Source organism: Triticum aestivum, chromosome 1A, assembly GCF_018294505.1.
Source record: "Triticum aestivum cultivar Chinese Spring chromosome 1A, IWGSC CS RefSeq v2.1, whole genome shotgun sequence".
Classification (NCBI taxonomy): Eukaryota; Viridiplantae; Streptophyta; class Magnoliopsida; order Poales; family Poaceae; genus Triticum; species Triticum aestivum.
In genome coordinates this window covers 254,388,749-254,408,811 of record NC_057794.1, presented here as the reverse complement: position 1 = coordinate 254,408,811, position 20,063 = coordinate 254,388,749, and the positions used below count along the sequence as shown (strand labels likewise).

The 20,063-nt window shown below is 47.2% G+C and overlaps 1 protein-coding gene across 2 annotated transcripts; it reads left to right on the top strand.

Annotated features, from left to right (window-relative positions):
* The first annotated feature begins 313 nt into the window (after positions 1 to 313).
* On the top strand, positions 314 to 15,739 carry LOC123044908 (WD repeat-containing protein 70). 2 transcript variants are annotated; one of them, XR_006420723.1, is made up of 10 exons: positions 315 to 911; positions 5,018 to 5,230; positions 5,320 to 5,520; positions 5,733 to 5,840; positions 5,940 to 6,077; positions 13,518 to 13,769; positions 13,855 to 14,175; positions 14,314 to 14,493; positions 14,567 to 14,633; positions 15,350 to 15,739. XR_006420723.1 is itself a non-coding variant. In XM_044467793.1 (9 exons), exons 1-8 carry the CDS (start codon positions 432 to 434, stop codon positions 14,482 to 14,484), a joined length of 1,884 nt encoding a protein of 627 aa, XP_044323728.1. In that variant the 5' UTR covers positions 314 to 431; the 3' UTR covers positions 14,485 to 14,493; positions 15,350 to 15,739. The 2 variants fall into 2 exon arrangements, 1 of the variants encoding a protein (XP_044323728.1); XM_044467793.1 differs by lacking the exon at positions 14,567 to 14,633 and having other exon boundaries at positions 314 to 911.
* The last annotated feature ends 4,324 nt before the right edge of the window (positions 15,740 to 20,063 follow it).

Below are 20,063 nucleotides of genomic sequence, written 5' to 3'. Positions count from 1 at the left end.
AATTAATGCGCTTGTTTTTTTTAAAGAATTGTGTTTACCAATGCATTAATTGCAATGCATGCATGCATGCATGAAGTACATGCATTGGTCAAGTTTCTCACAATTCTTGTATGTAATGAATTATTGCATCTTGAAATATGATCATGTAATGAGAAACAATCAAATTGAGACTTATAAAACGGGAAACCGATATTTTTGAGATGAGCCTGTAAACCGGGAACGAGGGAGCAGTTAGGAAAGTTACCTTGTAGGATTGTCGGACGAACACGACACGAATTTGAGACCTTCGCTACGAGCAGCCAGCGGTGGCTCGATCAGTTCGGCTATAGAGGCCCGGACACAGAGCCCGTGCGCTCGAACGCTCGTCGAAAAAAGAAAAACTCGCGGCAGCACCCATCTCTATTCCCGAACTCGCCGGCGACGAGTGACCTATGGCGGACGGCGGCGAGATGGACGAGGAGGCGATGATGCGCGCCTTCTTCCCGACCTCATTTGGCAAGGCGCCCACCCGCCCCAGCGCCGCCTCCCACTCCTCCACCCTCCGCAAGCCCCAAAACCCTAGCTCCAACCCCTCCACCTCTGCCGCCGCCGAGGAGGACGATGTCGGTGGCGCCGTTGTCGGACCCCCTAGGCCGCCCAAGGAATTGGCTCCTATCCAGGAGGATGACGAGGAGGGTGGCGGTCTGATTGGGCCGCCTCGGCCGCCACAGCGGCCGTCTGCGCACGCGGAGGTGGAGGACGAGGACGGCAGCATGGTTGGGCCGCCTCGGCCGCCACCGTCGAAGGAGGGGGATGAGGATGACGAGGACGACGACGACGAGGATGACGACGACGATGATATGGATGATGATGGGGATGATTTCGGCAGGATTCCTCTCAGCAACGAAATTGTTCTGCGGGGGCACACCAAGGTAACCACGCCCAGAATTATTTCCTTTTCTACAACTGAGTTGTTTTACCTTTGGAATTGTTAAGGTTGATGTGGTTGGACAACTAGGTTTGCTCGATTAGTTCTGGATAGTTGTGGGAGCTCTCAGGTTTCTTAGTTCTTTCACAAATGATTTAGCCGAATTAAGCTCATCCTTGAAGATAAGCTGTGGAAGCTCACCTTCTGTTTCACTGTTTGTTTCACACGGTGTTATTCTAAGAAATTTTCTCGACGTGTGTCACATACTGCATAAAGTTTTACAACAACAAACAACAACAACAAAGCCTTTAGTCCCAAACAAGTTGGGGTAGGCTAGAGGTGAAACCCATAAGATCTCGCAACCAACTCATGGCTCTGGCATATGGATAGCAAGCTTCCACGCACCCCTGTCCATAGCTAGCTCTTTGGTGATACTCCAATCCTTCAGGTCTCTCTTAACGGACTCCTCCCATGTCAAATTCGGTCTACCCCGCCCTCTCTTGACATTCTCCGCACGCTTTAGCCGTCCACTATGCACCGGAGCTTCTGGAGGCCGGCGCTGAATATGCTCAAACCATCTCAGACGATGTTGGACAAGCTTCTCTTCAATTGGTGCTACCCCAACTCTATCTCGTATATCATCATTCCGGACTCGATCCTTCCTCGTGTGGCCACACATCCATCTCAACATACGCATCTCCGCCACACCTAACTGTTGAACATGTCGCCTTTTAGTCGGCCAACACTCAGCGCCATACAACATTGCGGGTCGAACTGCCGTCCTGTACAACTGGCCTTTTAGCTTTTGTGGCACTCTCTTGTCACAGAGAATGCCAGAAGCTTGGCGCCACTTCATCCATCCGGCTTTGATTCGATGGTTCACATCTTCATCAATACCCTCATCCTCCTGCAGCATTGACCCCAAATACCGAAAGGTGTCCTTCTGAGGTACCACCTGGCCATCAAGGCTAACCTCCTCCTTACACCTAGTAGTACTGAAACCGCACATCATGTACTCGGTTTTAGTTCTACTAAGCCTAAACCCTTTCGATTCCAAGGTTTGTCTCCATAACTCTTAACTTCCTATTTACCCCCGTCCGTCTATCGTCAACTAGCACCACATCATCCGCAAAGAGCATACACCATGGGATATCTCCTTGTATATCCCTTGTGACCTCATCCATCACCAATGCAAAAAGATAAGGGCTCAAAGCTGACCCTTGATGCAGTCCTATCTTAATCGGGAAGTCATCAGTGTCAACATCACTTGTTCGAACACTTGTCACAACATTATCGTATATGTCCTTGATGAGGGTAATGTACTTTGCTGGGACTTTGTGTTTCTCCAAGGCCCACCACATGACATTCCGCGGTATCTTATCATAGGCCTTCTCCAAGTCAATGAACACCATATGCAAGTCCTTCTTTTGCTCCCTATATCTCTCCATAAGTTGTCGTACCAAGAAAATGGCTTCCATGGTCGACCTCCCAGGCATGAAACCAAACTGATTTTTGGTCACGCTTGTCATTCTTCTTAAGCGGTGCTCAATGACTCTCTCCCATAGCTTCATTGTATGGCTCATCAGCTTAATTCCACGGTAATTAGTACAACTCTGAACATCCCCCTTGTTCTTGAAGATTGATACTAATATACTCCGTCTCCATTCTTCTGGCATCTTGTTTGCCCGAAAAATGAGGTTGAAAAGCTTGGTTAGCCATACTATCGCTATGTCCCCGAGGCCTTTCCACACCTCAATGGGGATACAATCAGGGCCCGTCGCCTTGCCTCCTTTCATCCCTTTTAAAGCCTCCTTGACCTCAGACTCCTGGATTCGCCGCACAAAACGCGTGCTGATCTCATCAAAGGAGTCGTCCAGTTCAATGGTAGAACTCTCATTCTCCCCATTGAACAGCTTGTCGAAGTACTCCCGCCATCTATGCTTAATCTCCTCGTCCTTCACCAAGAGTTGGCCTGCTTCGTCCTTGATGCATTTGACTTGGCCAATATCCCTCGTCTTCCTCTCTCGGATCTTGGCCATCTTATAGATGTCCCTTTCACCTTCCTTCGTGCCTAACCGTTGGTAGAGGTCCTCATATGCCTGACCCCTTGCTTCACCAACAGCTCGCTTTGCGGCCTTCTTCGCCATCTTGTACTTCTCTATGTTGTCTGCACTCCTATCCAGGTATAGGCGTTCGAAGCAATCTTTCTTCTCTTTAATCGCCTTCTGGACATCATCATTCCACCACCAGGTATCCTTATCTTCGCTTCTCCTTCCCCTGGACACTCCAAGCTCCTCTGAGGCCACCTTACGAATGCAAGTCGCCATCTTCGTCCACACATTGTTCGCATCTCCTCCTTCCTCCCAAGGGCCCTCCTTAATGACCCTCTCCTTGAACGCTAGAGCTACCTCCCCCTTGAGCTTCCACCACTTCGTTCTAGCGACTTTGGCACGCTTATCCCGCTGGACACGAATCCGAAAGCGGAAGTCAACAACCACCAGCTTATGCTGGGGTACAACACTCTCTCCAGGTATCACCTTACAGTCTAGGCACACACGCCTATCTTCTCTTCTCGAGAGGATGAAATCAATCTGGCTAGAGTGTTGGCCACTACTAAAAGTCACCAGATGTGATTCTCTCTTTCTAAAGAGGGTGTTAGCTACAATCATGTTGTAGGCTAGAGCAAAGCTTAAGACATCTTCTCCTTCTTGATTCCTGATGCCATAGCCAAAGCCCCCGTACGCCCCTTCAAAACCTGTGTTAGATGTACCCACGTGGCCATTGAGGTCTCCTCCTATGAAGAGCTTCTCATCAATCGGTACACTCCTAACCATGTCTTCCAGGCCTTCCCAGAACTCCCTCTTGGTGTTCTCATTGTGGCCTACTTGCGGGGCATACGCGCTGATAACATTGAGAACCAAGTCCTCAACTACTAGCTTGACCAGGATAATCCGGTCCCCACGTCTCTTGACGTCTACCACTCCATACTTGAGGCTCTTGTTGATCAAGATGCCTACGCCATTTCTGTTTGCAGCCGTCCCTGTGTACCACAGCTTGAAGCCGGTATCCTCCACCTCCTTCGCCTTCTGTCCTCTCCATTTGGTTTCTTGGACGCAAAGGATATCAACACCTCTCCTCACCGCTGCATCAACTAGCTCCCGAAGTTTCCCTGTCAGAGACCCTACGTTCCAGCTACCTAAGCGAATCCTCCTAGGCTCGGCTAGCTTCCTTACCCTTCGCACTCGTCGAGTCAAATGCGAAGACCCTTGCCCATTTTGCACTACATCCGGGCGGCGATGTAGCGCGCCACTAAGGATGCGACGACCTGATCCTCGCTCACTTGCCACCGTATCCGGATCAAGATACAACGCGCCACCTTGGGGGTGACGGCCCGGCCCTTGCCCATTTTCCACCACACCCGGGTTCCGATGTAGCGCGTCGCTGAGAGGGTTACGCCCCAACGAAAATCTTTTGGGTTTCATCTCCATAAGAGTGGCTGAGTTTTTACGTTGGCTCGCCAAGCCTATCACAACCCTCCTCCTTTACCCGGGCTTGGGACCGGCTATGTTGAGACAACATAAGCGGAGTTATACTGCATAAAGTTTTCTGTAAAGAATTTCTATCAAGACCCCAAACGAGGCATGAACAAAATTTGGAGTATATCGTGCCAACTCTAGCCATGTTCAAACAGAATGAGTTGTCTAGAAACAGCGCAATGTCCAATCCATGGTAAAGCTGAGTACATCCTCAATATTTTTTCTTCTCGAACACAGAGTGCATGCCATTTTTTATTAGAAGAAAAACTTCAAGATGATGCGGGCCTTACAACTAAAAGTCTACAACTCAAAAAAACAAATAAAAAAGGCAACAAATATACCTAGTCTGACAAAGAAAAAGAACAGCAGAAAAAAAAGAGGCTAAAACTAAAAGGCTTTTCACCTAGCTAGCCAACCTTAGAATTGACAAATTTAGTCGAATATCAACTTGCGTGCTCTTGGGGTGATCCTCAATGGTGCCTCCTGTGATGCTATGAAGAGTCGTCCGGGTTACATTGCTAGTTTCAAGTAAATCTATTTTGCTGGTTTTAATAATCATTTATTTCATTTGCAGGTTGTCTCAGCCCTTGCTGTTGACCCTACAGGATCCCGAGTGCTCTCTGGCAGCTATGATTATACAATACGGATGTATGACTTCCAAGGCATGAACTCGAAGCTACAGTCATTTAGGCAATTAGAACCTTGTGAGGGGCATCAAGTTCGTAGCCTAAGCTGGAGTCCAACATCGGACCGATTCTTATGTGTCACGGGTTCAGCTCAGGCCAAGGTATTCTGGTTTGCTATCTTCCTGAATCACCAAAAACTGTGACGCCTAGAAATCAATACCATGTTATTTATCATTATGTCTCCTAACAGATATATGACCGAGACGGGCTTTCACTTGGTGAGTTTGTTAAGGGTGATATGTATATCCGTGATCTGAAGAATACAAAGGGTCACATTTCTGGACTAACTGGTGGTGAATGGAATCCCAAGTCAAAAGAAACTATATTGACCTCATCGGAAGATGGATCATTACGTCTCTGGGATGTTTCAGACTTTAGCAGTCAAAAGCAGGTACGTTGAACTAATCGTTCTATTCGCTAGATAGCAGTGCATCATTTTGAGGAGAAGGTCCCAGTAATATAATAACCCTGAAATGCTCTGATATTTGTTCATTTTTGCACCAACATTTGCTTAAAGTTGAACCACTTGTTATGTAGTATGATTGAAGCTCCTACCATTTTCTATTGTCGAATACTGAATTTTTGTCATTACATTTTCAATAGGTCATCAAACCAAAGTTAAAAAGACCAATGCGAATTCCTGTTACTTCATGTGCATGGGATCATGAAGGCAAGCGGATTGTTGCTGGCGTGGGGGATGGTTCCATTCAGGTACTTCATATATTGCACAATCTCTAAACTGTCCTATCACTTTGAGTTTAATTAGATGGTTTGGTTAATACATTGTATGACCTCATATGTCTTTTGTAGCTCTGGACCATAAAGACTGGATGGGGAAGCAGACCAGATATTCATGTTGAAAAAGCACATACAGAAGATATCACTGGGGTTAAGTTTTCTACTGATGGGCAGATTCTTCTGTCAAGAAGTATGGATAGTACTCTAAAGGTAATGTATCTGGTCTGTTAACATGATCCATGTCTGCATGTTTAAATTCATTATCTGCAATCCGCCTATGCCGTCATACTCTTACACACTGAAAAGTTGTTCAGTATTTAGGTTAAGCATCAGTCCAGTAAGCCTTGAGATGTCACCTACATTTCTCAACAGTACTTCTGCTTAGGGCATGCTTGTTATAGCTGCAACTTCCACAGCTGCAGCTGCAACAGCTCCGGCTGAAAGGAGCAGCTATAGCTGCGGCTGAAAGATTGGAGCCAAGATACAGGCGTTTGGTAGTTGCGCTGTAGCAGCTACAGCTGCTGCAGAAGCGTGCTAAAATGACCATAATGTCCTCTGTTGTTCTGTAGATTGGGAATAGGTGCTGATTGTACTGTTATAATCGAAATGACTTGATTAAGAGCTCTTTTTGTCGCAGATTGTCGGTTTTCATGGTTTTTAACTGAAATTACAATTGTTTGATGTCATAGACAGTGTATTTAAATGATTTTGGCATATTGGCTATATGATACTCCCTCCGTTTTTATTTACTCTGCATATTAGTTTCGTCTCAAGTCAAACTTTGGCCAAGTTTATACAAAAATTATTAACATCCGCGATACCAAATCAATACCATTAGAATCATCATTGAATATTTTTCACATCATATATATTTTTTATTGTGAAAGTTCATATTATTTTCTATAAACTTAGTCAAAACTAATATGTGTAGTAAATAAAAACGGAGGGAGTGATGCATTTGAACAGATCAAACATATTCTGCTAATTATATATTACATGAAACCATCGGTTGGTTGTCAAATACAAGGTTTTCATTACATTACCACTATAGTTAAACAAGGTCTCAATCAGGATGCAAATACACAATTCAAACTGTTCTCGGCTAAGCAAACAAATACAGATTTTAGGATGTTCATGTTAGAACAGGGTTGTGCTGTGTGTGTAGTTATCATATTGTATAGGGGCTTCTTTGCTTATTTCCCTTCATGTATATGTGCTGGCCTGTTGGCCCGATGGAATATAGGCTCACTTCATAACATGGTATAAGAGCTAGGGTTAGGTTCCCCAGCCGCCGCCGCCGCCTCTGGTCGCCGCGGCCGCCGCCGCGGCCGCCGCCGGCCGCCGCTCCTCTCTTCATCGAGCCTCTCCCCTCCTCTTCTCTGCTGCTGCTGCTGCTCTTCTTCAACGAGCTGCTGCTGCTGCTCTTCAAAGTGCGACTGCTGCTGCTCTTCTCCTCCTGGTCTGCTGCTGCCATCAAGCTGTGCCTCCTGCTGCTGCTGGTCTTCAACGAGCTGCTGTTGCTGCTCTGCTGCAATGGCGCCCTCCACCACCACCGGTGCTGTCCCAGTCCCACGATGTCCTGTTATCTTCAACGGACAGAACTACAGGGACTGGGTGCAGCACATGAAGCTGCACATGAGGGGCCAGCTGGTCTGGGAGCACCTCTCTGGTGCTCTGCCTTGTCCCCTGCTGCCCACTCCTCCAGCTGAGTTGGCCTTCCCTGTTGATGCCGATGAAACCAAGCAACGTGAGATGCTAGATGCTTTTGAAGAGGCCACTGAAGAGTATCAGAATCAACTCCACTTATACAAGCAATGGACAAATGATGATGCTCGAGCCTCTTCTATCTTGGTGAACAGCATGGATGTTGATCTCACCATGGATGTGGTGGCCCTTACCACTGCATATCAGATGTGGGAGCACCTTCGCCATCGCTATGAGTCTACAGGGGATGCCATGTATCTCTCTGTTGTTCGTCAAGAGCAACAACTACAACAGGGAGATGCTACTGTGGATGATTTCTACAAGGAGATGTCGGCGGTGTGGCGCCAATTGGACTCTCTGGGAGCTGATGTTTGTCGCAGATGTCAGTGTTGTGTGCGGCAACAAGCTAAGCTGGAGGTTCGTCGCCTCTACGACTTCCTCACTCGCCTCCGGCCGGAGTTCGAGCAGAGTCGTGCTCAGCTATTGGCACGCCATCCTCGGCTCTCTACTCTGGAGGCCCTTGCTGAGGTGCGATCTGAGGAGGTGCGCCTACGGAGCACGGGCTTATTGCCATCCTCTTCAGCAGTCCTGGCTGCCCGCGTTCCACCACCGCTGCCTGGTGTGCCCTCTTCTACACAGGTGGCAGCAACCTCCACTAGTGCTTTCTGCAACTACTGCAAGCAGGATGGTCACATGATCACGGAGTGCATCAAGAGGAGGAAACAGGGTCGCCGTGGTGGCCGTCGTCAAAAGGACTCGGGAGGCTCCTCTAATTCTCGTGAGGGCTCCCTTGAGAAGGTTCACCAGGAGATGCTCACCTTGCTGCGCCGCCTTACTGCTTCTGCACCATCCTCAGGTTCTGCTGGTTCTGCTGGTCAGACGTCTGGTCCACCACCGCACTCTTCGTCAGGTACATCTTTGCCCTGGATTCTTGATTCTGGGGCCTCCTTCCACATGACACCACACAGAGATCATCTTTGTGCTGTCAATTCCGTGCCTTCTCCTCTTACAGTTCAGACTGCAGATGGCACTTCTCTTTCTGTTGCCGCAAGAGGGACTCTTTCCACGTCTTCTTTTCATGTCCCTGCCGTTTCTCATGTTCCTAAACTGACTATGCAACTTCTATCTGCTGGTCAACTTACTGACTTGGGTTGTCGTGTTATTCTGGATTCTGACTCTTGTTGTGTTCAGGATCGTCGTACGGGGACTCTGGTTGGGATCGGTCCTCGGCGCCATGACTCTCAGCGCCTTTGGGAGCTCGATTGGCTGCGCCTTCCTTCCGCTGCGTCCTCTAGCCAGTCGGACATCACCACCCCTTTTGCTTCAGCTGCCACCTCCACCACATCCTTCGCTCAGTGGCATCATCGATTGGGTCACATTTGTGGCTCCCACTTGTCTTCTTTGGTTAGGAGTGGTGTTCTAGGGTCTGTATCTGGTGATAGTTCACTAACTTGTATGGGTTGTAAGCTTGGCAAGCAGATACAACTTCCATATCCCTCTAGTAATTCTGTTTCTCAACGACCTTTTGAACTTGTTCACTCTGATGTATGGGGTCCTGCCCCCTTTGTTTCAAAGGGGGTCACAAATATTATATAATTTTCATTGATGATTTTTCTCGCCACACTTGGATCTACTTTATGTCATCTCGTAGTCAAGTGCTTCAAATTTACAAGTCGTTTGCTACCATGGTTCGCACTCAGTATGATTCCTCTGTTCGAGTTTTTCGTGCTGATTCGGCTGGCGAGTACTTATCTCGTGCGCTTCGTGGTTTCCTTGCTGAACAGGGTACCCTTCCTCAGTATTCCTGTCCTGGTGCACACGCTCAAAATGGGGTGGCTGAACGCAAACATCGTCACGTCCTTGAGACTGCTCGGGCTCTTCTTTTATCTTCTGCTGTTCCCCCGCACTTTTGGGCTGAGGCTGTCTCTACCGCTGTTTATCTCATTAATATTCAGCCTTCTGTTGCTCTTCAGGGAGGGATACCAGTTGATCATCTAGGTGATGGTCCAGCTGATTATAGTGGTCTACGCCTGTTTGGTTGTGCCTGTTTTGTTCTTCTCCACCCTCATGAACGCACCAAATTGACTGCTCAATCTGTTGAATGTGTTTTCCTTGGCTACAGTTTGGAGCACAAAGGTTACCGTTGCTGGGACCCTATTGCTCGAAGACTGAGAATCTCCAAAGATGTCACTTTTGATGAGTCTCGCTCCTTCTACCCTCGTCATTCTTCTACTGCCACAACCGAGTCGTTAGTCAAGCCTCTCTCTTTTTTGACTCTACCTGATTCTTCACCTTTATCGTCACCTGGTAGGTCCACTCCTAGCCTTTCACCTGTGTCTGCTCATGAGCTTCAGCTTACACAGGATGAGGTTTCTATTCCTGACTCTCCTACTCGGGTTGAGCCATCCACTCTCTCTCCTTTTCCTTTTACCTACTCCCGTCGTGCTCAACACCCTTCTCCCTCTGATGCGCCACCTTCCACTTCCCCTCTCTCTCCGCTTCCTTTTGTCTACTCCCGTCGTGCTCGGCACCCTTCTCCCTCGGATGCGCCCACTTCCACTTCCACTCCTTCCCTGTTGGGTCCCATTCCTTCAGAACCACCTACCCCTCCTGCTCCTCGGTATAATCTGCGTGATCGCCACACTCTCCAGCCTCCTGCGTACTATGTTGCTGCTGCTACCACTCTTGTTGAGCCGTCTACGTATCGTGAGGCTGCTGCTCATTCTGAATGGCAGCATGCTATGGCAGAGGAAATTCATGCTCTTGAGCGCACAGGCACTTGGGACCTTGTACCCCTGCCTACAGGCGTTAGACCCATCACTTGCAAATGGGTCTACAAGGTTAAGACACATTCAGATGGTTCTCTCGTGCGCTACAAAGCTCGTCTTGTTGCGCGTGGCTTCCAGCAGGAGTATGGTCGTGACTATGATGAGACTTTTGCTCCTGTTGCTCACATGACCACTGTTCGCACTCTTTTGGCTGTTGCTGCTGTTCGGCAGTGGTCCATCTCTCAATTAGATGTCAAGAATGCCTTCTTGAATGGTGAGCTGCGGGAAGTGGTCTATATGCAGCCGCCTCCTGGCTATACTGTCTCTGATGGCACTGTCTGTCGCCTTCGGCGCGCTCTTTACGGGCTGAAACAAGCTCCTCGTACCTGGTTTGAGCGTTTCTCCGCCGTCATCACAAGGATCGGGTTCTCTGCTAGTGTTCATGATCCTGCTCTGTTTATTCACACTTCTCCTCGCGGTCGCACCCTTTTACTACTCTATGTTGATGACATGATTATCACAGGGGCTGACCACCAATTCATTGATTTTGTGAAGAAACGTCTACATGAGCAATTCTTGATGACTGATTTGGGTTCTCTTCGCTACTTTCTTGGACTTGAGATCATTTCTTCCCCTGAGGGTATTTATCTCTCTCAAGAGAAGTACATCCAAGATCTTCTCACTCGTGCCTGCCTCACTGATCAGCGCACGGTTGACACTCCTATGGAGTTTGGTCTCCATCTTCGTCCTGGTGAGGGTGAACCCCTTGCAGATCCCACACGCTACCGCCATCTTGTTGGGAGCCTTGTCTATCTAGGCATCACTCGTCCTGACATTTCTTATGCTGTGCACATTCTAAGTCAGTTTGTCTCTGCTCCCACTCAACTTCACTACAGTCACCTTCTTCGTGTTCTTCGTTACCTTCGTGGTACCATGACTCGTCGCTTATTCTTCCCTCGCTCCAGCTCTCTTCAGCTTCAGGCCTACTGTGATGCTACCTGGGCCAGCGATCCCACTGATCGCCGCTCTCTCTCTGCCTATTGTGTTTTTCTTGGCTCCTCCCTGATTGCCTGGAAGACCAAGAAGCAGAATGCTGTATCTCGCTCCAGTGCTGAGGCTGAGCTGCGAGCTATGGCGTCCGTGACTGCAGAAATTACTTGGCTACGATGGCTTCTTCAGGATTTTGGTGTTTCCACTGCTACACCGACCCCTCTGCTCTCCGACAGCACTGGGGCACTCAGCATTGCCCGTGATCCTGTTAAGCATGAGCTCACCAAGCACATCGGTGTTGATGCCTCCTACACTCGTTCTCAGGTGCAAGACAGAATTGTGGCCCCTCAGTATGTGCCCTCGGAGCTTCAGCTTGCTGATTTTCTGACGAAAGCTCAGACACGGTCCCAACACAGCTTTTTCCTGTCCAAACTCGGTGTCCAAGATCCCCCTTGAGTTTGAGGGGGGGTGTTAGAACAGGGTTGTGCTGTGTGTGTAGTTATCATATTGTATAGGGGCTTCTTTGCTTATTTCCCTTCATGTATATGTGCTGGCCTGTTGGCCCGATGGAATATAGGCTCACTTCATAACAGTTCAAAGCTAAGCAAGGAAATATATAAAGATACATAGCAGTCCACATGAGGAGAAATTACTCCTTCCTTTCCCTCACACTGTCTCTTGAGCCAATTGAGTCTCCCCTCATTTGTCTTCATTGCATAAAAGAAGCTGCGATTTGACGGTTTAGCAAACAACTTTGTAGCCATGTAGTACTCATTACTAGTCTCGAATGCCCCACACTTGGCAACATCTTCCATAATGGTGAGAATATCATCATTGAAGTCCTTTGGCACATTATTTTTCTGTACTTAGATGGACTCCAAGGAATTGCACTTGCCTTCTTACGCTTGGGCTTTGGTTGTACTGGGATCGAGAGTCCATCAACATTTGCTCCTCCAATCGTGATCAGAAGCTCCTTTATGTTCGCTGGAGGTCCTTTGTGGAAAGCTCTAATTGCCCTGTGAACCTGCACATAAGATAAAACTTAGTACTTGTCAGAGATATAATAAAATATGACGTTACTAAATCTGATTTCCGCATTTGAAAGCAACCGACCATGTCAAGTACTTGGTTGGCCTATGATCAGTTTCAGCCTTGAAAGGAAATGACGTCTGCATAGCCAGTCATCAATTTGCATAACAATGAAAACATAGCAGAGCAGCAGCACAAAGCATAGCATCAACATCACATACAACATAGTAGTTCTATTTTTAGATCCACAGCAAATTCACAGTTCACAGCACAGAGCCGAGAAGCCCATGGAGCAGTTCATGTGCAATAGCAATTCACAAGCATCAGTTCATAGGCACAGTTCATATGCAATAGCAATTCACAGCACATCAGTTTACAGCCACCACACACACCACTCCCAGCCAGCTCACGCTAGCACACCACACCCAGCTCGCCCACCTCTCACTCACATGCACGCACAGCTCAGGCATGAGCACACGCACAGCTCAGGCATAAGCACGCCCACCAGGCGACCACACTGCAGGGGGAGGCTGACGAGCAGATCCGGGAGGGTCGGCAGGGACCGTGCCCTCTGGCCAATGGGGTGCGGTTGGAGGAGGATCCGTTCCTCCGGCCGGAGATCCATCGGTGGCGGTGGAGCTAGATTGGGGGGGGGGGGCTAAGCGTGTTGGAGATTTCTGTCGTTGGAAGCTATCGGGGTGAGGGAGAAAGGAACGAATCGATACGGGGTTGTGTGTGGGTGTGTGTGTGGGGGGGGGGGGGGGGCTAAGCGTGTTGGAGATTTCTGTCGTTGGAAGCTATCGGGGTGAGGGAGAAAGGAACGAATTGATACGGGGTTGTGTGTGTGTGGGGGGGGGGGGGGGGGGGGGGGGGGGGGGGTAAAATGTCTTTTGTGCTTTTGGAGGGCCGCCGCTGGGGGCTGGATTAAAAAATGGTGTAAAGGAAGGTTCATTAGCCATGATTAGTACTAATTTATCGATTCCAACCTAGCAACCTGCAATGTGTTCAGTTATCAGACTCAGTTAGGTACTTTTGCTGTTTGGGTCTACTGTTATCTTGTGAATCTATGATAATGATAAGAACTGCAGCATTGGTCTTCTCTTCCTTATACTGTATATATTATTTCTAATTATGGTATTGCATTGGTAATTTTATGTAGATATGGGATTTGAGGAAAATGAAGACTCCTTTGAAAGTGTTCGACGGTCTGCCTAATAACTATGCGGAGACAAATGCTTCATTTAGTTCAGACGAGCAACTTATTTTTACAGGAACCTCTGTTGAGAAAGATGGCAGAAATGGAGGCCTACTTTGCTTCTTTGATAGAAGGAAACTAGAGCTTGTATCAAGGGTGGGAATTTCACCACATTACAGCGTGATAAGGTCACTCTGGCATCCAAGGATTAATCAGGTTATTCATTAGTACTTGGATATGCTGGTGCTGAATACTGTTTTTAGGATATTATTGAGTTTTTGAACCTCTACTATTTCTGTAGGTGTTCGCAACAGTTGGGGACAAGAAGGAAGGTGGGACTCATATCTTGTATGATCCTTCTGTTAGTCAGAGGGGAGCTCTTGTATGTGTTGGACGAGCACCAAGGAAAAAATCTGTTGATGATTATGAGGTGCAACCTTTAATACACAACCCACATGCACTGCCTCTATTCAGAGATCAACCAAGCCGTAAACGCCAAAGAGAGAAGATGATGAAAGACCCCCTCAAATCGCACAAACCAGAAGCGCCTGTTAGTGGTCCAGGGTTTGGTGGTAAAATTGGCACAACAAAAGGCAGCTTGCTGACACAGTATCTCATGAAGGTAATATACACATTAATCATCCCTTCTGTTTTATATGTATGGTAAATTTACGTTATTTGTGTATTCTAGTGTGTTTCCTCCCAAAGTATACCTGCTTTCAGTTGATGACACATAATTTTCTCAATTTATTTGTAACAGGAAGGTGGTTTAATTAAGGAGACCTGGATGGATGAAGATCCAAGAGAGGCAATTTTGGAATATGCTGATGCTGCGAAGAATGACCCGAAGTTTATTGCGCCAGCATATGCTCAAACTCAGCCAGAAACCGTCTTCGCAGAGTCTGATTCCGACGGCGAAGAGAAAAAATAACATATGGATGTAAGCTATTTGTTTTTAATAAAATGAGCTTTGGCACAATGTTCTGTTTTCTGACAGAGTGAATCTAATGCAGTGACCGTTAAGTTTCTTGCATGAGTCCTGCAACATGTACTTTTACTGGGGACAAACTATAGAATGTGGTAAGTGTCGAATACAATGGTACCCCAGCGTGTCTTCTCAGTTCCAAATTTTATATCTGTATGTATGTTGGTAGGTTTATACGATTATAGTCCCTACCTAGCAAAATGTAAGACGTTTTTATGCCCTATGCAAAAGCAAAAAACGTCTTACATTTTGTAGAGGCAGTATTATGCAATGGAGATAGACATAGTTTATGGCTTGCAAATAACGCAATTGCTACATATTCACTAGTTAATCACCCAACTTGGAAAACTGAGTAGGAGCTCTGCCACTCACATTAGAGGTATGAGTTACACTTGAACACAGGTGGTTTTTTTGTTTGACACTACTGTCCACCCAGAGCTGTCCAGCACTAGATATCGAGAGTTCTCAGTTCAGTACCACGTTCAGTTTGTGTGGTTTTTCTTTGTGTTGCTACGATGTTTGACCACTCATGAAATAATGCGCCGCCATTCATCTTGGTATGCCTGTGTGCCGTGTGTTGCAATCGGGAACACTTGTTGAACTGCAGTTGTTCTTGTACTCCCTCTTGTACACTAATATAAGACGTCTTATATTTGTTTAAGACTTTAAGTTCACTGTCCTTTGGATTAGTCATTAATCCAGAGCGAATGCCTCAAAAAATTTCATCTCTTTTTTTGACAGTTAAACTTTTCATGTATTTACTTGGTAGTCTTTTTTTTTGTGCGTGTCTGATTATTGAACTATTTCACAGAATTAGCAACCATCGGGAGCTCGGTTTTTTCTGAAGATACCCAGGGAAAAGTTGTCGCACAGGAAAACTGTTACAATAAGACGGGTCCATCAAGCTCCTTTGTCAAGTGAATGAAGATTAACAAACCAGATTCATGTTACAACAGGATGAGGTTTTTGCTGTACCTTCAGTTTACCAGCCATTATCCATACTCTGCACGCTTGATCCAGTGTATCGCCATTAGCCCACGAGAAAGCTGTACTGTTTTTTCCTTCCGTGTTGTTGTCGTCTTTGTGATGATTGATGTGACGTGTAGAGTAGACAAGGAAGACCGATTTGCATTTTCAAAATGTCATTCTACCTGATCCGCGTTTTACAGTGCGGTTCGTATCCAGTTGCTTTTTCTACGCATTTGCCCTTTTCCCCCGTGATGTGGTCATTTATGCATTATCGTTCGCGTGCTGTGCTTGTATTTTCTTCCTGGGAATTATATCGTGACCAATGACTCTGGAGCACCACTTGTTTTGTGTCACCTGGAGCACCACGTCAGGGCATCTTCAACGCCGACCCTTAAATTGGACATAGTATCCGTCGGACTGGTCCGGACTAGTTCACATACGAGAGCCGGCAAGCAAAAAAAGACAATGTCAACAAGGTACATATCAAGTCAAATGACCAAACACAGAGCATATCCGGCCAATAAGTTGTATATTAGATCAAATTCACATACAACAACTTGGTTGGCCAATAAGTTGTATATTAGATCAAATGCACATACAACAACTTGGTTGGCGATTTATGCACCACTTTACTCTCGATAGAGAGGGAGGATCAACACCACCAACAACAAAGCCTTTAGTCCCAAACAAGTTAGGGTAGGCTAGAGGTGAAACACATAAGATCTCGCAACCAACTCATGGCTCTGGCACATGGATAGCAAGTTTTCACGCACCCCTGTCCATGGCTAGCTCTTTGGTGACACTCGAATCCTTCAGGTCTCTCTTAACGGACTCCTCTCATGTCAAATTCGGTCTACCCCGCTCTCTCTTGACATTCTCCGCACGCTTTAGCCGTCCACTATGCACCGGAGCTTCTGGAGGCCTGCGCTGAATATGCCCAAACCATCTCAGACGATGTTGGACAAGCTTCTCTTCAATTGGTGCTACCCCAACTCTATCTCGTATATCATCATTCCGGACTCGATCCTTCCTCGTGTGGCCACACATCCATCTCAACATACGCATCTCCGCCACACCTAACTGTTGAACATGTCGCCTTTTAGTCGGCCAACACTCAGCGCCATACAACATTGCGGGTCGAACCGCCGTCCTGTAGAACTTGCCTTTTAGCTTTTGTGGCACTCTCTTGTCACAGAGAATGCCAGAAGCTTGGCGCCACTTCATCCATCCGGCTTTGATTCGATGGTTCACATCTTCATCAATACCCCCACCCTCCTGCAGCATTGACCCCAAATACCGAAAGGTGTCCTTCTGAGGTACCACCTGGCCATCAAGGCTAACCTCCTCCTCACACCTAGTAGTACTGAAACCGCACATCATGTACTCGGTTTTAGTTCTACTAAGCCTAAACCCTTTCGATTCCAAGGTTTATCTCCATAACTCTAACTTCCTATTTACCCCCGTCCGACTATCGTCAACTAGCACCACATCATCCGTAAAGAGCATACACCATGGGATATCTTCTTGTATATCCCTTGTGACCTCATCCATCACCAATGCAAAAAGATAAGGGCTCAAAGCTGACCCCTGATGTAGTCCTATCTTAATCAGGAAGTCATCAGTGTCGACATCACTTGTTCGAACACTTGTCACAACATTATCGTACATGTCCTTTGTCAGGACCCCGACTCGATGTCACATCGATCTAGCCTGTAGCACCTCATATCACTTTGCGGCCTCACGCACGGTATCCCCACGGGTGTCGCCTTACCTTTGCCCGGGACCGTTTGCGCCTTTTGGCTCACGTATATGATAGTGTCGCTAGCATCCATATGATAAGGAGCCCGGGCTGACATGACTAGTCGTAAACCCAAAGTGGCACAGACTTACAGGGACAGGCATCCATGACCCAGCATCGAACGTGTCGGTCATCAGCGAGTGAATCCAGGCTGTAGCACTGGGCTAGCAGGACTCCGGTGAACCGGGCTGTAGCGGGCTAACAGGACTCCGGTATTCATCGCGTGACATTTCCCCGAAGGGACAGACACAGGAACGAAGAAGGACACATGCCGGCCAGCCTAAGTGTTCCGGAGCAGTAGCAAGCTACCATTCAGTGGAAACACTAGGAGACATTTCCCGGTAAGAGAGGCTACTAAAGATAAACAACTAGATGGTCAGATCCCACACATACCAAGCATTTCAACAACATACACACAATATGCTCGATATGTGCAAATACAACATGGCATCACAACATGACTCTGCAAATCAAATATTTTAATCAATAGGCTCCGAGGAGCGAGATATTACAAACATGGGTCTCATGACCCAACACTCAGAGCATACAAGTCAAAGCACAGGCGGAAGCTATCATGTCTGAGTACAGACAACTATAAATGAAAAAGGCTGAGAAGCCTGACTATCTATCAGATCATGCCGAGGGCACAAGATCGTAGCTGAGGTATCAAGCTAAACGTCGAAGACCACGCGGAAATACTAGTGAGACTGAAGTCTCTCTGCAAAAACATAAAATAGGCAAACGTGAGTACAAATGTACCCAGCAAGACTTACATCAGAACTATCTACATATGCATCATTATCAACAAAGGGGATGGTGGAGTTTGACTGCAGCAAGCCAGCTTTGACTCGGTGGCTATCCTGAACTACGACTGCAATGCAACTTTTTGAGGTGGCGCACACGAGTCCACATATTCACCATATCAATACACCACTATGGATCCGCTCCCGTCTCCCTACGAGAACGCCATCCATAGCACTCACGCTTATCTTGCGTATTTTAGGGTATCCACTTTCACTTGTCTATGAACTGATATAAGCAACCCAGAAGTCCTTTTCCGCGGACACGGCTATTCGAATAGATCATATTAACCCTGCAGGGGTGTACTTCTTCACACACGCTCTCACCACTTACCGTCGTTTACACGACATGTACTCGGCAACCTTCAAGCGGAAGCCCAACGTGGGTGTCGGCCACGACCTGCCTAAACACTCAAGTCTCTAGTCCAGGTTTATCGCCTATTCGGGTTCCATCCATGAGGAGATCCGGCCGGAGTTTCGCTCACAGCCCCAAACGATGTGTACAGGGTTCCGTGACACCAAACGGGCGCCCGGTTTACCCGGCCACGTGCCTACCACATCACAGCCCACCCCTACGGTCAGCGCTGTCCACGGCCTCCAGCATACTACAAACACCAGAAACTACTTGCAACTCCTGGACAGAGAACAAGGGTGATTAAGAAGCCGAGAGGGTCCATTGGTTTCGGGCCCAATGCGTGGTAGTAGCTGAATCATGGATCACAAACACAGAACTCAGTTCCTGAGGACGGCTGCAATGAGACAACCCACCATGTACTCCTACATGGCCTCTCACCGCTACCTTTACCAAATCGTGTTCACACACCTAGCTCACACATAGCAGGACATGTTCACACGCCTCTGATTCATCCCCGATGAATCAGACCTGACTCAACTCTAAGCAGTAGCAGGCATGACAACAAACATGAATGAGTAGGCACATCAGGGCTCAAACAACTCCTATTCATGCTAGTGGGTTTCATCTATTTACTGTGGCAATGACAGGTCATGCAAAGGACAAAGGGGTTCAGCTACCGCAGCAAGTAACAGATGAATCGGTGTTGTCCTAATGCAGTAAAAGAGAGCAGGAGCGAGAGAGTAGGATTGTATCGGAATGAACAAGGGGGTTTTGCTTGCCTGGCACTTCTGAAGATAACATTGAGTCTTCATCAGTGTCAACGATCACATCATCGGTATCACGTCTATCGAGAGGGGGCAAATACCGGCAAATACAGAAAAACACGATCAATGCAATGCACAATATGATGCATGCTATGACATGGCAATATGAATGTGTTTTGGGCTAATGCACCTAAAACCAGATTAAATGAGGTTGGTTTGAATACAAGATTCAAATTCAAACTCCATATGTGATTATTTAAATGCCCTTTAATTGATTTGCTCTAAACAGTAGTGATAAGTTGTTCTAACATGCATGAAAATGGTACAGATGGATTCCTTGAATTTTTCTGATAATTTTTCATATATAAATTATTTAATTTGGAGTTACGGTTAATTTACTATGATTTTTAGAAGTTTTAGACATTTTCTGGAATTTTCTGATTATTTAGAATTAAAACAATTCCAGAAAATTAATTATGACATCAGCACTGCGTCATGCTTGCGTCAGCAAGTCAACAGGGCTGCCCCGGGTCAAACCTGACGTGTGGGGTCCACACGTCAGTGACAGGGGGTTAACCGGGGTTAATTTAATTTAATTAAAAGGTTAGGGGGGGGGGTCGGGCCCACTGGTCAGTGTCAGGAGAGGGGGTAATTAATTAAAATAGACTAAGCTAATTAACAGGGGGGCTGGCCCCACCTGTCATCGACCCAGGGGGGTCAAACCCCTGGTCAAATGGCCCAAACAGGCCGGCGGCTCAACGCCGGCGGCAACAGGCACGGCGGAGGGCTTCGGGATCGCTCCTCCGGCGACCATTCGGGCGGCGGAGAGCCTCTACGGG